This window comes from Filicampus tigris, chromosome 6 (assembly GCF_054856515.1).
Source record: "Filicampus tigris isolate MCC_2025a chromosome 6, RoL_Ftig_1.0, whole genome shotgun sequence".
Taxonomy (NCBI): Eukaryota; Metazoa; Chordata; class Actinopteri; order Syngnathiformes; family Syngnathidae; genus Filicampus; species Filicampus tigris.
In genome coordinates this window covers 4,014,598-4,031,533 of record NC_141222.1, presented here as the reverse complement: position 1 = coordinate 4,031,533, position 16,936 = coordinate 4,014,598, and the positions used below count along the sequence as shown (strand labels likewise).

The window sequence follows — 16,936 nt, the reverse complement described above, 5'->3', positions numbered from 1 at the left end:
TTATGAATGCGGTAAAAAGAACCTGCAAAAGCAATCCCATCATGCCTTGCTTCATTTCCACCCAGAATTCAAAGCGAGACTTGTCCCTGCCCGCACCCTTTTACAGCGCTCACTTCCCGTTTCTTTGTGTGTCCAGGGAAATAATTTAGTGCTGCTGACATCTAGTGGTGTAACAGCATATACTCTTTCAAAACACTTCCAACTTAAATACGTTTGATCAGTCGACCACCAATTTTATAATTATAGAAAAATCTACATTTGAAAACATATATTTGAAACTATTATTTTTATGACCATCGTACATTGTAAATATGACATTGAAATAAAATTAAAAATATGACAAATATCCTTGTCTTGTTTACTTAGCTAGTAGCGTGGACGGAAGCAGGGAAAGGTATTTCTTGATGAAAGTATGACTTTGTATTCCATGAGGGGGGGGCGGTCTTTCTTGATAACAGTATGACTGTGTTCCGTGAAAAGTTAATCAAAAATGTTTTGCTCTCTTGAAGGGAGGATGTTCCACTTCGAGAATAAAACTATTAAACCACATCATTCTGCGGTGACATCACAATGCTTGAGTCGTTATAGGACTACTTCAACTCTTATTAGCAAACGGCATTATCTATCATCTACTCGTCACTAGTATCTGCAACGTTTTGACGGTACTATATCCCAACACGAGTTATTCACATTTCTCGAGGTATTATTGATTTAAACAGTAGAGGGGGTGCACCGTTCCTGGAGGTACTGCAATACCAGGTCGATGCGTGGAGTGGACGGAGCAAGCCCCTATTCCATCTCCCAGTTCCAAAAATCAATTTAATATATGGTCCCCGGATAGGGGACGTATCAGATATTAAACTGATAAGAACAGATACTACACTTGATCTTAGCCAAAAGGCCGAGAAGCGATACCAGACCATTGGTACAGGGAACTACTTGATTGCCGACAGGACGGATCACAGTGACGGTGACAAACGTCAACTAACCATAACAAAAACATTTACAGCCCAAACAACAACTACGTGCATTTTAGGTCATAATGAGACCAACTGTGTTTGTTTGCCAACCTGCAAATCAACTAAAAGATGAGCAATTGCTGCGTAGCGTGGGTCATGTGACCCAAAGTGGTCCAATAGGAAAGCAGCAATAAATGTGCAGTGGACATGTAGTGTCTAGTGGACACTAATTTGGTTTTCGCTGAACCCAATATGTTTAGGGCTTCACAATAAATCGAAATGTAATCGACATAGAGCTTTGACTTAGCGCAATATTCGAATAGCAAGACATGCCCCGTTTTGTATCGTTTTTCTTTTTTTCGCCCGCTCTCCTTTAGTGTTTGAGTGATAGATGTATTAGCCAACCAGAATTGTCGATGCTCGGGGCTCAATGGCACTGGCCAATCAGTGTTGTTGCCTTATACATAGTAGTCTGTGCTTGGATGCCTACAGTCAGCAACAGCGCGTCCAAAACACACGTGAACCTCGAGTTTTTGCCGTGTACCGAAGTGGATGTAATGGAAGAAAGACCTTTTCCCGCTTCTGCGGAGGAGAGGGAGCGGCTCGTGCCAAAGAAGGGCAGTACGTCTATTATTTGGACGTACTTCGGATTCGACAAAAAATTATGCCGATCAAAAGAAAAGCGCCCAAATGCAAGTTTTGCGATCGGCCAGTAGCCAGATCCAGCGGCAACACCACCGACTTATATCAACACTTAAAACAAACACCACCAACTTCAGTATGAAGCCTTCGAACAGATTCGAAAAAGACACATGACGGGGAGGCAACAACTAGCGGCCGTTCACGTGCTAAGAAATCATCAGGGCTATAACTCGTTATATTGTCATGGAAATGATTCCCCCAAGTACTGTGTCAGGCGAAGGTTTCAAAAGCCTCATGCACACAGTGGAATATGGAAATATAATACAATAATCATGAAATATTTGGGCTTTAAAGACCTTACCAGTTAAGTTTTTGTCACATTTTTCATCCAACTAAATACATTCTTCAATCAACAGTCTTGGCAGTACATTGGAAGCATTGTGAGACATAAAAAAATAAGTCCGATTTAAATGGATCAATGGCAATGGGATTGCATTACAGACTTTGTCATACTCTTTTTGAGAACAATTCAACTGATATTTTTCCATAAATATTGCGTACCTCAAAAAGGTCCCTAGGCTGTCCATTAAATCAGTTACAAAAATGACGCCCTTCTCAAACCAAATGTTTTTAAAGACTGATTTTATATTTATTGTAATTACTCTATTGTTCCATAAAACTGACTTATGAGGAGAAACGTTGTGGGCCAATATCATTTTCGAGAAAAAAAGGATTTGTTTATGGAAATTAGACAATTTGCTAGGGATTCTGTTCATACCAAAATCACATGTCAACACCAAATCCAAACCTGCAATTTTCTGAAATAAAGACCTTGGAATGTGGAACCACATGGAGTTGGGCTGCGACGGACAAGATTTGATCCAACTCACTCTAAATACAGTAGATTCACATTCTGGAGCTTTAATACCACCATTGTTATATTCCTTAACAAGCTGGGATCCTTTTCTTAATATAATATAGAACATTTTGTGATGGTGTTGAGAGTCTTGTCCACCTATTAATCCATCCTTTAAAAATATAAAGGTAACCAAAAATTACCACAGTCACTCACTAACAAATAAACTCACCACTAACTCACTCGTTCACTCAATAGTTGTTTGCCCTGGCAACTTAAGTGACTTATACAATAATAAACTTGTTCAAGGCTCCCAGACACTCCCAACCCTTAAAGCTGCTTAATTTATATTCCACAAACGCAAAATTAATCAGAATGCCGTATTTCAACTAGTGGGCCTGCTGGGAACATATTCTTGAAAAAAATATGTTTGGGTTGACTTCCGCTTTAACGCCTTGCAGGTAAGCAGGTTCTCTGTCTATGACCTGCACCATACAAACATGTAATATACAACCTCCTCATTTTTGGCCCTTTCAGCCAGCAGGATATGGGAACATATTCTTGAAGAAATATATATGTTTCCGCTTTAAATGCATGTACTAGTACACTCCTTGTTGTGTGCTCACTTGTGTGCTGAGTTATCTTATTAGTGGGTACAAATTGTTTCCCTCGTTTCCGATTAGTCTAGAGCTAAAAATGAAGGACAGCCATTCAGGCGATGGAACCCGCGTAATGTGCGGGTTTGTTGCACCTGCGCTTTCGGACCCGCGTTTGCGATCGGCACGCGCATCGGCGTGAGCCCCGCCGCCGAGAGCGGCGGCCCGACCGGTAAGACGTTTCAGCGATGTCCCCGGCCGTTAAGAAGGATGCAGTCGGCGCACCCTCTCTGGCTCAAGGAACTACTTCCTCTGCCTCGCCCCCCGCATGCAAAATAGCCTCGTATACATGCAAATTAGCCATGTGAGTACCGAAAAACAGAAGCCGTCAAACTTATTTGATGAAGCAAGCTAATAAAAACATGGCGTTCGGAGCAGGCTCATTTCGTTGATCTATCGCGGATTGATTAGCTCCCTTTGGGACTTGCCTGTGGCCTGTGTGACGTCCTCCTAATTTGCATGTTGTGTTGATTCGTCTTCTCACTAAGTGATTCGTATCCTCAGCTGGCAATTCTGAAAATTCGTAGTCATAGAAGCGAGATTTGTATTCACAAAACAATGCACTGACAGATTTTGGATTTGTACTCACAAGATAACATTTCACACCCACAATTTTGATTCGTACTCACAAGAAAAAAACATTAAAGCCCTCACAATTTTGAGTCGCACTCACAAGAAAAAAATTAAAACCATCACAATTTTTAGTTGTGTACTCACAGGGAAATAATTAAAACACAAATTATTACTATTACAGATACGAATCGTTAACCGCGCATATGACTTTTTGACAGCTATCTTACTCCATACATCACTAAGTTGAAGCCACAATTGTTCATAAACTGAACATTTAATTCAGTGATTCTTTTGCATACCATGGGAGCGATCCCATGTACAACTTGTGCTACTGACACCACCACATTTTGAGAATCACTGTAACTGCGCTAGATGATTTTCTACAACACAGGTGTCAAACTCAAGGCCTGGGGGCCAGATACGGCCTGTCACATCATTTTATGTAGCGTATGAAAGCAAATCATGAGTGTCAACTTCCTTGATCATTGCTAAACTCTGTAACAAAATTTCAAATTGCCCTGTGTAGTAAAAATATCGTAAAGATTTTTTTGTTACCGTTTTTACAGTAACTTGAACAATAATTGATGAAATTATTATCCTTGAATTTTGATTTCAAAAGTAATACTCCAATTTACTGTGTATATATAATTTAGCGAGACGATTATTCATTCATGTGGATTCACTGTCACAATGGCCTTTTGAGGGAAGCCGTAACTATTGGTGGTGTCGTGGTTAAAAAAATGGCTTCCTTTTACTTCCTTAACTGGCCAGGGCTCAATTTCTGGCTAATCACCCAGTGAATGATACGTAATCAGTTGGACAAAAAAATGAAGGGATTAATGCTGGTTGCTGAAAGTTAGAGAAAGCAAATGGAAGTTTAATATATTTAACAAAGTCGTTTAGAAAGTACCGTATACAGTTTACGTACAGTACAAACACAATACAATCCACTTTAAAAGGTATTTATCCCCATCTAAAATTATAAATAAAAGCATCGGCACCACCATTGCTGATAGGGAAGAGCAATACTTGGACAAGAACGATATTGCTACTTAAGAAATACCGTTGCAACTGTTATTGCAACACCATATTATACTTCTAATATGTTGCTGAAACTTCATCCATCTTCTTAATAGGAATGTGGTATGTGTTAGAGTTCATCTTTCTCTTCTCCTAGGCAGTAGCATGATGCTCTCTGGCTGTTCATGTATGGTCTGCAGCCCAGAGTCCACACCGTGTTGAACAAAGTATCTGCCACTGTTTCACATGCTGATGAGAGAAAGTGGTACAGTGCATGTCAGTCTTTGCAGCAGACTACCTACTAAAAACACTGTGGAAATATATATACACCGTATTTTTCCGACTATAAGCCGCTACTTTTTTCCTAGGTTTTGAACCATGAGGCTTATATAAAGGTGCGGCTATTTTGTGCATTTTTCTTCCACCGCTAGGGGTGCTCTAACCGGAATCAGAATCAAAACTAAGGGAAAAAAACACAATACAATGAAGAATACGCTGCTTTTTCTTTTGCAGATACAGCACGGATGACAAATTACAAACAGCTAATTATTTTCAAATCCTCGCCCCTTCATCATGGGACCTACACGAAGAAGTTCATATGATGCAAGTTGAAGGCCATCGATCTTGCTATCCAGGAAAGAAACCGCGCTGCTGCATGGAAACTTAGCATCAACGAATCTATGGTGACTGTGAGAAGCTGGAGGCAGCAGCCGGAAGTGGAATGAAAATAAGTACTGTACTTTTTCTCTTGGTTCTGTTCCGTTTTCATCAGCAAAGTTGCTGCCGTGATAAAAGGCGCCGTTGGGAAAGAATTTGAAACAAATTGCGCAGAAGCAGTTTTGGTGCTGCTATATTCAATTGAATCTGGCGGCGCCATTCGATTCAAGTCACTGAAGTTATTGCGGGCGGGCGCGCTTGCGTGCGGGGCGGCGTGCATGATGCGTTTGGAGCGGTGGGACGCGGAGCGAAGCACCGAAAATCCGCCCATTCGGCGCTGCTAAGCAAATGGACTTTTTTCCCTCTTCGCTTCGCGGCAGCCAGACGGCATCGGGGAGTACTGCGTCACACGCAGCATCCTGCACACTCGGTGGGTCTTGTGGACAACACAAAGTGGAGTAAAAGATTATTGTTGCGGTTTGTGGACATCCCGAGCGATATGACGGGGCCAGTTACAACTACCTGGACAAGTAAAAAAGAGACCAGACTTGGAGAACTGTGAGCGAGTAGCTTGTTATGTTTTGACTTTCTTTCTTTAGTTTTTTTTTTACAGCTGTTGAACTTTACCAAGACGGCAATATTGTTTGCATTAGCTTTAGCACAGTGTCGGCCACTTGATTGCGACGTCGAAACCTTTTTTTTTTGTTTTGCCAGTCGTTGTCTACTACCACGCAAAGCCCATCCCCTCTCCGATGTGTGCGATTTAAGCGGCTGAGGCATTCAGGTTTCAAATTTTCCGCGGTCAAATGCTAGCGCTCCTTCTTCTTCTTCGTCTCATTCTTCATCTCATTCTTCTTCTCATTCTTCCTTTTCGTCACTCCTCCGTGCAATATGAGGAAATGGCGGATACCAACCTTCAACTTTGGACACAAAACCAAGGCTCTTCTTGAGGTCGGTGCAGATGCTGTGGAGGCACCAGCGGAACTTTGAATCACAGCGGTACTTGTTTGAGCCACAGGTGTCATAACACATGTCCAGCTGATTGCAACACTTGGTCATGGCGGGGATCCCCATGTCCATCTGCGGCACAACAAATGGTTGCTGTTATCTCGAGCCATGGATAATTATAAAATAACTTGACTACAATAGTTGTATGATTTTAAAAATAAAATCTTTTGGATTAGTTACATAGTCAAACATGTATTGGAAACCAGTGGCTGAGAGGTGTTTTATCAATACAAAAATTAAAACATTATATTATTAAATATGAATTCATATTGAAAATTAAAACAATATTGGCTGCAGGATCTGGCCCACCTTCCTCTCTTGCAAAGTCAACAGTGCAGTAGATTATTATAAAGAACAGAGGTGACATAATAGTAATTCAATACATCAAATTTGCATGACATGTTGATATTGTTCCACGAAGGAACATTTACAGCCTTATTTCCAATTGACCAATTTTGAATAAAACATCAGATGAAAACTGGGTCAGGCATTTATTTCTATTTTTTTAAGACTTTTGTAAAACATTTTGCAGCAATTGCCATAAATGTTATGTATGAAGCGCATACCCCCTCTGGAACTGGAAGACCAAAGAAGTATGAGCTGCACCCATCAGGCTCAGGCGTCTGGTACCCAGGACGTGGAAGTGGAGCATTCCCTGGGAGGTTCAGAAATCAACATCACATATGTACAAATATTTCATAGGGTCAAACACACATTGAGAAATCAGATACTGAATCACCACATGAAACCTATTTGCTATCAGGTGAGGTCACAGTCCATTTTGTGACACCCTCCCAGATGATAACAACATTGATAGTTCTAGGGAGATTAAAACATCAGGCCGAGAACGAGTGTTGTACTTTTTTTTTAACATGACAAAAATAGATTTTCACTGTGGTGTTTCTGTGTGTATTGTCTTCATCTGATTAGCATGACCAAATACCCTAAATCCCCAAATTATATGAAACAATGCAAATATGAAATGTTTTTCATTTGAAAACAGCAAAGCTCAAACAACGCTGGATCACCCCGAACTATATTGTGCCAAATGTTACTTGCTGGATCAAATCTACTTTACCATATCGGCAGCGGTATTGGCAGAGTCCATCTCGTCCACCCATGAACTCCAAAATAGAGTCAAAGTAGCCGCTGGCAGCCTCAAAGCCGCCTCTCAGAGAGTTCAGGCCCCACTCGTTCTCTTCCTCCACGTCATTGGATGATGGAGATGGAGGTGATGCTGTCACGACAGATTCATCGCTTTCTTGAGTGACAGCGCTGCAGAGGAACAGGAGCAGGAGGTGAGCAATAAGGGCCCAGCGGGTCATCCTGCAGCTCACACAGTTCAGCAAACATAAACTAAAAGCTGACAGGCTGACTGGTGAAACTGCGTGACCTGAACTTTGACCATGCAGACGTCACGACAACCTCACATGTGGAGGAACAAAGTTCAGGCTTTGTCTTCCAGAGCTTGTAATCAGCCTTTGTGATTAATGGCATACACTCATACTGCACCCCGCTCAGTCTGATTTCAGTATATTTAGTCCCATTAATTTAGAACAAACTCTTATTAAGTTGTGGGAAAATTTTGGTCAAGTGTGTTCCAGGTTCAGCAGTGCACAGTATGCACAAAATCATATGCTGCATCCAGTGAAAAAAATGGGGAAACACAAAAAAGTACAGTACCTAAATGTCAATGTTATTTTGGTAATTTTCTGAAGTGTAAATCAAACGTACATATCTATTTCTGTTGTTTTTAGGAGAGTTCCATCAAGTGTGTGTCTTAGGTTTGTTTCTCATATTACATGTTTTTATTGATTTATTTAGTGCTCTTAATTTGACAGTGATTTTGAAAGACATAGACCTTGTCCATAGTGTCAACCAAGTTGACACCAGAATTATTCACAACTGTGTATTTGATTATATTTACCATTAATAAACCAATGCACATTCATATATTTTATCATAATTAATGCATATTAAAATACATGATGTAGCCATGAGATTGTTGATGACTGGCTTGATTGCATTACAACACACTTTAACATAATGACACCATGATGATATGATGCTCTCTGCGTGTTTTAGTCTTGCCGGGCTCGACTGTACAGTGTACTGACTTCTCTATGAAATAAAGAAATATATTGGCATTTGTTTCCCAGTTAATTTAGTAGCATTATGTTATTCTTTCTTTTGTAGTTGTTTCCAATATACACATTGTTTCTGTAAGCACAACAGAAAATTGTTGGTAATTTGAACCTATTTAAAGAAAAAGGAAAATTCCGAGGGCCCGCGAACGCAGCAGAACTCTGTGACGCAAAATTTACGGGACGCGACTAAATTGGAGTTGTACTTTGATGTATGACTGTAAGAGAGGTTTGAATAAAAAAAAAAAAGATTGTGTTTTTTTCTCATAATGTCTTTCACAAATCTCTTTGCGAGTCTCACTGACAGTGGTGCGAAGATGAATGATCAGCCGTCTTTAACAGTCAGGTAGTAGCCCCAACCTTTGTGTGCGATTAATACACTCTTATCATTAAGTGTCGCAAATGCTACTCTGACCTCATTTGTTTCTTCTTAGGGGCGACATTGGCAAGGTTCATGCAAGTACTAGAGGCAAAAAGAGGGCCAGCAGGGGCGAGCCACCTGGTCCTCGTACAAAGGTATGTGAGACAGTTGTTTAAATTCTTGTAAACCTTTAACTAGCATTAGCACTTCACCGCAACGTCAATGTACTCACATACAGTATATTGCAACTAAGGCCACGTCCCACTGTTCTTTTTGTTTTATTATGGCGAGAAAGGGGAGCGCTTACAAAGAGCAGGCCGCCTGATTTCTATGTCAGTCCATAGATGCTTCAGTTTGACACTATTCACGAACTCTTAACATTTTCTTCGTTTGAGATATGTTTGTTTTTCGGATAAAAAACAAAAAACTCACAAAATTGGGAGGTGTATTCTCATAATCGGACAGTAATAGTATTTGGTATTTTTGTTGCATTTCTCATTCCTAAATCCAAGACATGGATCACGTTTTAAACGTTATTAGTGCAGAAAAGGATACAAAGGGGTCATTTTCATATAGTCCAATTAATAACGGTAAAGACACTTGTTTAATAAAACAAAACTACAATTTTACTTTTTTTATGCCACCTTGTTTAAATATTGCCAATGATAAAACAGACATGCCTGAAATCCCATTTTTAAAATATTATTCAAAATTTTAGGCTATAAAAGTCAAGACAGTCAACAGATAAGTACACAAATTTAATGGAAGTCAGACACAAATGTAATCTGAACAGCAAGATTTCTTAAGAAGTGAAGTAAACTAGGCCAAAAAACGGCAAAAACTATTTTAAGCATACGTTCGTTAGTTTTTATGAAGCAACCCACCCAGATTCATTATTAGATCCATAGCAACTCACTTAACAACGAAAATGCAAATGTTCGTCAATCTCTGATAATCTTCTGTGAGTGACGTCACTAGAAAAGCTCGAGTCGCCAGTCACACATTGCACTGCATTGTTTACTGTCACGTTTGCTGCTCTTTGCCATTCTTACCGCGTTTTTCAGTGCCTCAGCGCTGTGTGGCGATGCGATGTTCACATTCAGGCCAACATAGGGGTGGGCAATATGGCAAAAATATCATATCACGATTTAAAAAAAATAAAATCACGATCACAAATTTATCCTGATTCTTTTTTTACATCGTTTTTTTTAAGAAAACTCGCCATTGGAAATCATTGTACTTTTTTTGCTTATAACGTCCAAAAACGGCGATCAACTGGCACCAAAATCTATGTGGACATCTCTACTAATGGCCACTTCAACAGATCAAAAGGATTAACCTCTCCGTGGCTGATTTATATGAGAATGAGGAAATGTGGAAGTCAGCAGAGCTACATAGCTACTTTTAACCGGGGAGGGAAGCCGGGGGCTCCAATCTGCCTGCTGCTGCCGCAAGCCGCCGTCTCTCTCCCTCCTGAGACACGAGTTTAGCGTCGCTAAATGTCCGAAATATAAGCAGTCGGGGTTCGTGTGCGCATTCATGCTCTTGTCCGCTTCAGCTTGTGAAAGTGGAGGAGCAATCGCCACAGTATTTTTGATTTTGTGGAGGTGATCACGATGAGATCACGTTTTATGTCAATAGATCCAAAGTATTATGCAGAACACTTTTACACTTTCACACGTTGAAGTGGACAAGAGTAGTAATGCGCATTTGCATTTTGGGGGCGATCGGTCACCGTTTTAGACAACAGAACTGACAAAGCGAGCAATATTACCAAGCATGCCTTCCTCGCGTGACATAGACCGCTGGGGGCGTGGAAAGTTGTCATAAACCTAATCACAAAAAAACTTAAATCACTACAGAGTCTTTTGAGGTGGGCATTTTAGTACTAATGTTGTTTTTACATGCAAACCTAGTATATAAGTGCCAATGTTAAGATCACCCAAGTGTCCCTTTAAAACAAAAAAAACCCCAAATATCTTATTTGCTGCCATGAGATCAAATTGGTCCCACAAAGGTGGAGTTCTTTGTTCCCCATCACACTGACTTGAAGGGAAGAATTAAATTTCCAAAAAATGTGTGATTCGTTAGGCAGAGACGCAAGCCGCTGTCAGATGCACTTCCTTATAAAGTTGGGCGCCTCAGAAGCAAGTAGCGATTGAGGGACACAGCGGCTGCATTACGCGACTTTTTCTCCAAGAGATATGCACACCGACAGAGGCTAGGTGTCCCTGTATTTCAGAAATAACACCCATCTGTTTTGCTGTTTGCGATTGGTTGAATGCAAACAGCTCTGTCAGGAATAAGGCATTAAGAAACATAAAAAAGACGGGATTAGTTTGCCAATGCACACACTATTGACAAAAGTAAAACTGAACTTCTTGGCCATCATGAGCATCGTTACGTTTGTAGAAAAAAAAAAAAAGGGTGAAGCTTGCAAGCTTGATAACACCAGTCCAACATTTTTCAGTTTCCAGTATATACTCGTGACATTTTTTGGGGTGAGTTCACTGGGCTGCTGCGAGAATTTTCCAATGTAAGGTACATGACCATCACAGCACTTATAGATGTTGGCTTTTCTTAATTTAGACGATTGATTTGTCTGTATCTTGTCTGTATGTTTCTTTCACAGAGGAAATGTCACTGGACACAGGCAAGCAGGACTGATTTTGATACATGTTTCCAAGATGATTATTCCGAGATGTTTGACTATCAAGTGCAGATCACTGCCCATGAGAAGAAAAGGGCTGGCTTCACGAAGGAGGGAGCAAATAACCGTGCCAATAAGGCCCGTTACGGTGGTCAAACATGTCAAACAAACCACAGTGTGAACCGGAAACAACAGAGAAAACAAACCAAGTGCCAGAAAGGTCGACAACAGGAGCAAGGACAGCCTCAAAATCGAAGGGGGGGCCATCAGACAAAAAGAACACAACCCAGAAATTGTATGCAGAACAGAATGAAGACTCAAGTGAGATTTGTAATCACGACGGATTAAAGTGGTGGACGTTTGGCTTTACTACTTCACATCAAATTCTACCTGCATTTCTTCTAATAATTATTTCTCTTCTTAGACCTTCAAATATTTCTCACCAGAATTCAAGGAGCAGAATGTTGTGCTGGTGAATGAACAAATGGTTTGCCGACATTTTCTTCATGGAAGGTGCATCAAGGTGGGTGACGTTTTTGTGCATGTTAACCGAAAACCGATATCCAACAAGACAAACATTTACATACATGAAAGTGGCTGTTTTCTCCTTCCTCGTGTCGCAGGGTGACCTCTGTCAAATGGAACACATTGAAGCGCGTAACGATCTCATCAAAGCGCATTGCAAGTATTACCTACAAGGAGTCTGCATGAAAGGGGACAAATGCCCGTTTATGCACAATATCCTTTGCCGTAGCCTAAATACAGGTAAAAACTGTTGGATGACATGTAGCATGGGCTAGGTGACCAGCGTTTGGGGTAAAGTCTTGATCCACGAGAAGCTTCACTTCCATTTCACTTGTTTCCTTAATGCCTGTGCACAGTCCTTCCCCTGCAAATTTTTCCATAAAAAAGGAAATTGCTCTAAAGGAGAAGACTGTCGGTTTTCTCATGAGCCACTTAATGACATCACTTTGAAATTGTTGAATGAGGTGTGTATACAAAGTTTATATTGATCACATTGTGTATACATTTCATCATACAATTGCAGGAAAAAAGTAAGTGAACCCCTTGGAATGAGCTAGGTTATCCATGTTTGTCATAAAATTTGATCTGATCCTTATCATAGACAAACACAGTCTGCTTGGCACCATGCACAAAAAATAGTTTCATTTCCAAATTTACATGAATCAAAGTCCCGAGTCAGCCTACCTAAGAGTCCAACGTGAGAAGATTGGAGAATCAAAAACACATACCTGCCACACAAATTTTGCCTTACGCAAGAGCCACCAGAATACCCACAGTTAAGAATTATTCACTTGTCTGAAGGTGGAAAGGGTAACAGAGGTCTTGCGAAAAGTTTTGACGTTCACCATTCTATAATAAGTCCCCAAAACATTGCGACAGGGTTACATTTTGCCAAAGAGTATCTGGATGGTCTATAGCATTACACTGGAAAGAGTATGTGGACATGAAAAAAGGACGAAAGTAAATCAACAACTGAAATGTTTTAACAGAAGAAAGTACACCCTTTGGCCCAGTCAGGGCCCTGACCTCAAGCCGATTGAGGTACTGTGGCTTGACCTCAACAGTGTCACATCTCAAGAACACCGGTGGGTTTTTAAATCAAAAGGGTCACGTACTGTTTCCACCTCGCGCTGTGATGGTGCTTTCAGTAAAAACATGCAAACAGAATTCTTTGCTTGGTATTGATTAAAGAAAACGGTGTCCATCGTTGTGATTTGGATGAAGATCAGAAGATCAAATTCAAATCATTCCAAAGGGTCTGCACACTGTTTCTTGCAACTGTACTTTACAGTGTGTTCCGAACTACTGCACATTTCTTTCTGTCCAGGTCATGGAGTTAGAAATGGAGCTCGCGAAGAAAACTGAGCAGTCTTCAGTTCAGCCCGTGACAGTAGATGAGCCAGAGGTCACGCAAGTTCCCAATCCCGCTGATATACCTCAACAAGCAAATAAGGACTCTGATGAATTAGTACACCCCTTCAGGTATGTGTTTATGCAATCACGTTAAAGGCTTATCAATATGTACAATTAAATCTTAAAAATCTGTGCGGCTGAAACCACTGTAAAAAGCATTCTTCTATTTCTCCAGGTTAAACTTTTACAACAGTGCCGAGCCGAATGCAAATGACGAGGGATCGTGTCGGGCTGAAGATGATGCTCAGGCATGCGAACCGGCTCGCCAGTCGGCGTCAATTAATAATCTCTATCCTGAGCCGCCAGTTTTGTATTCTGTTGAAGCAGTGTTGGGACTTCAGTCGTCCGGTGTCTTCAAAACTCCCTTAACCCAAAACCCAACGATCAACTCTGTCCCTCCCGACTCCTCTGGTTGCAGCGGCGGAGCAGACCATTGCCAAGTCCCTTACTCAGTTGATCTTGTCCTCAGGGCATCGAAATCCACAGACTTGGGTCACTCACCGATCACTCCTGCACCAATGCTAGAGGTCGTATCTTGTCCTCCCGCAGGCGAGCGCAGTTCAGCAAGCCAAAATAACAAAGCCTCGGATTTATCACAGACACAAAATGAAGCTAGCAAAGTGCTGAGAGGGACTTGGCGAAAGACGACAGCCTTCCAAGTGTCTCAAGACAGTCACGGTGACGATACACCAGCACCGACTTCCAAAGTCACCCAAGCAGAGAAGTCTGCAGAATACAAAAGACAGGAGAGCTCTCGTCAATGTCTTGGAAAAGAAGAAAAGCGACATCCAACAACAGACGTGACATCCTCTGGAGACTGCGCTCAGCAGCCGAAGTCCAACAAGGAAGGCTTCCAAAGTCTTTTTTCAAGCCCCCCTCATCTGATATCTACTCCGAAACTCTCCCCACCCTACGAGTCCCGTCAGTTGCATCCGACAAACGATTTCTGTCCTCTTAGCCCGTCACCTCAGAGGTCCACTCAGTTCAAAGAGAGCGCTTGTGTGCCTGCTGCACTTGCCAACGCCTCCTCGGAAACCGCCGCTTGTGGGAAACCCGGCAATCACCTTCCTCTGCAGCGACTGTATGCCCAAAACACCAAATCCGATCTCACTTCTGGGCCACCGCAGGCATATTGCTCGAGTGGAACGACAACGCGGTGTAAACCTGATTGTCTTAGCTTGTCGGATCCCGGATGTGGTAAAACCTCGAGAACGCCATTTAGAAGCCTTTTTACGAGCAGTTCGACAATCTTATCCAACCCCCAGCACTTCACTCAAGCTGTCTCTGCTAAGTCTACAAACGTCAAACGCCAAGATCCTTCCATTGAAAGGACTTCTGAACCAGCCGGGCCCCGTGCAAGTTCTCTGTGCCGCCTTTTTGCCACCCCTCTCGCTCTCCTCTCTCCACCATGCGTGCCTCAAACAAACCATTCCTACCAACCAGCAGATACAGCAGCTGTTTTGTCAGATGCCGCTGAAAGTGAAGCTCCCTTTCCCACCCTTGTCCCACAAGCATCCTCCTCCACAGATAACGACACATTAGTTGAGCCAAAGCAGCAGGAGAATCAAGAAAACACTCACAGGGAGACACTCAGCAGCAACCCGGCAAGCCATCGGCAGCAACCGTTCACGCCTCCTTGCTTTGGTAAGAAGACCTTACGCAAGGATTATGAAGACCATTGTGAGAAACTGATGAGGTGTGATACAAGTTGCCCTTTTCATTCTGTAGATTCTTCACCAGCAGCCACTTCAAATTCAGTCCTGAAAACACTCTTCCTGTCCCTGAGCCCGTATCAGCAAGACCGGCAATGACTGAACGGTATTCAATGCCGTATGAGAAGTAGATATGCGCTTAGTAAATTGTACCAGTATTTGATCAGCTCGAAATGACTTACGGTTTATCTCAAGCAAGTGACTGATGGCGGAATGTGATCAATTAATTTCCAATTGTGAAAGGCTTTTATAATTACATCCGTTAAATTCCACATACATATATACATTATTAAAACATTTATTTTAAAATGAATTCGACAGCTGCATTTTCAGAGGTGGGTATTTTACTAGATGTCGCTGGTGCCGTTATCTGTCAGCGGCCAAGGTACCTGTCCATCAGTCGCCAGTCCATCATTTTTCATGACGAACTGAATTGTAATCGTCAATCCGTCAGTCAGTCCGCCCGTCATTTAAGTCCGTCAGTTAGTCTGTCAGAAGTCTGTTGGTCCGTCAGTCGCCTCCCCCCGAAAATGTCAGAAAAACAGGCCAGTGACGGACTGAGGGAAGGTCAGTGATAATTACACTAACGGATGAAAACCCACTTCTCTCATTCGTCAATCCGTCTATTTTTAAAAGGTGTCCTGTCGTTTGTCATTCGTCAGCAAAACGGGCGTCGGTCAGTGACAGATGCAATGCCCACCTCTGTACATTTGTGTAAATCAAATGTTCTGAATAAGCAGTATTATGGTCTCCTTTTTTACATCACATCAAGCTAACATGCTTTTTACATCGACTCCGTGTCACGTCAGATCACAATAGCACTCTTTTCAAGAGCACTCCTAGAACTACTAGCTTAGGAGGAGTTATACAAATGTACGGTGTTGCCTTTGTATTTGCAGGGAAAGCAACATAGCACAGTGTGTGGGCTATGTATAAAAGTCAGTGGTAATCTAGGTACTGTCATTTGTAATATTTTATTTGACTGTATATTGAATATCATGTTTGATAGCATTGTTTTTTTAAGCACATCTTATCAAGTAATTAAAATGAAATGTAATCTTGAAAATCACGGTGTGTTGTGATCTGTCTATCCGTCCATCCAGCCATCTGTTTCTATACCAAATAAACTGTTCAGGGTTGTGCGGGGCTGGAGTCTATCCCAGCTGAGGTCGGGCGAAAGGCTACACCCTGAACTTGTCGCCAATTAGTGGCAGAGTCCACATGGTCGTCGAGTGAGAACCGAACCCATGCTGCTCACGCTGAAGTCGGGACGTACCACTACAGCATCAGCCATTTGTAGTGATGTAACTAAGGAGTGACTAAAACAAGTGCTTATTTGTATTTTTAACAAATATTGTTTTATTTAGGTGTGCCAACCAGCATGTTGGGGGCCTTGTTAAAATATCACTGGGCCGCGAGCCTTCAATGATGCAAATACTTCACTTTTTAGGTACCTTGCATAGTGTTTTATTCCTTGTCACTTCTCACAAATATTGGGTTTAGTGCAATTCGCAACCAGTCAGAAATGTGGAAATACTGGTATGCCTGTCTTTTTAATGTGTGATTGTTTATTTTTTTTATGTGTTGTTTTTATTTGAACTGGACCTCGAGTCTGGAATAAATTTAATTGATTGATCGATTGACTGCTTTTGCAGCCACAATTTTGAACTCTTTAAGAAATTGTCAGTTAAAGCAAGATTCCTAGAGATTTTAAATACCGTACCTGATCCAAATACCTGTTAGCTTGCAAACACACTTTA

At 41.6% G+C, this 16,936-nt stretch overlaps 2 protein-coding genes and 1 non-coding gene across 6 annotated transcripts; 1 reads left to right on the top strand and 2 right to left on the bottom strand.

Moving 5' to 3' along the window:
* Positions 1-722: 722 nt before the first annotated feature.
* Positions 723-913, bottom strand: LOC147145507 (U2 spliceosomal RNA). The gene has a single exon (XR_015087329.1). It is a non-coding gene; the product is annotated as a U2 spliceosomal RNA (small nuclear RNA).
* A 3,439-nt stretch (positions 914-4,352) lies between these two features.
* Positions 4,353-7,733, bottom strand: LOC147145506 (group XIIB secretory phospholipase A2-like protein). The gene is made up of 4 exons (XM_086033627.1): positions 7,450-7,733; positions 6,938-7,026; positions 6,278-6,443; positions 4,353-4,955 (listed from the first exon to the last, which is right to left on the bottom strand). Exons 1-4 carry the CDS (start codon positions 7,694-7,696, stop codon positions 4,837-4,839), a joined length of 621 nt encoding a protein of 206 aa, XP_085889753.1. The 5' UTR covers positions 7,697-7,733; the 3' UTR covers positions 4,353-4,836.
* Positions 7,734-8,670: 937 nt separating this feature from the next.
* LOC147145505 (uncharacterized) lies at positions 8,671-16,242 on the top strand. 4 transcript variants are annotated; one of them, XM_086034496.1, is made up of 9 exons: positions 8,671-8,861; positions 8,950-9,031; positions 11,509-11,847; positions 11,951-12,049; positions 12,150-12,265; positions 12,407-12,515; positions 13,379-13,533; positions 13,640-15,108; positions 15,193-16,242. In XM_086034496.1, exons 1-9 carry the CDS (start codon positions 8,785-8,787, stop codon positions 15,273-15,275), a joined length of 2,529 nt encoding a protein of 842 aa, XP_085890622.1. In that variant the 5' UTR covers positions 8,671-8,784; the 3' UTR covers positions 15,276-16,242. The 4 variants fall into 4 exon arrangements, with proteins under 4 accessions (XP_085890622.1, XP_085890621.1, XP_085890624.1 ...); XM_086034495.1 differs by having other exon boundaries at positions 13,640-16,242; XM_086034498.1 differs by lacking the exons at positions 8,671-8,861; positions 8,950-9,031 and adding an exon at positions 11,279-11,412 and having other exon boundaries at positions 13,640-16,242.
* Positions 16,243-16,936: the final 694 nt, after the last annotated feature.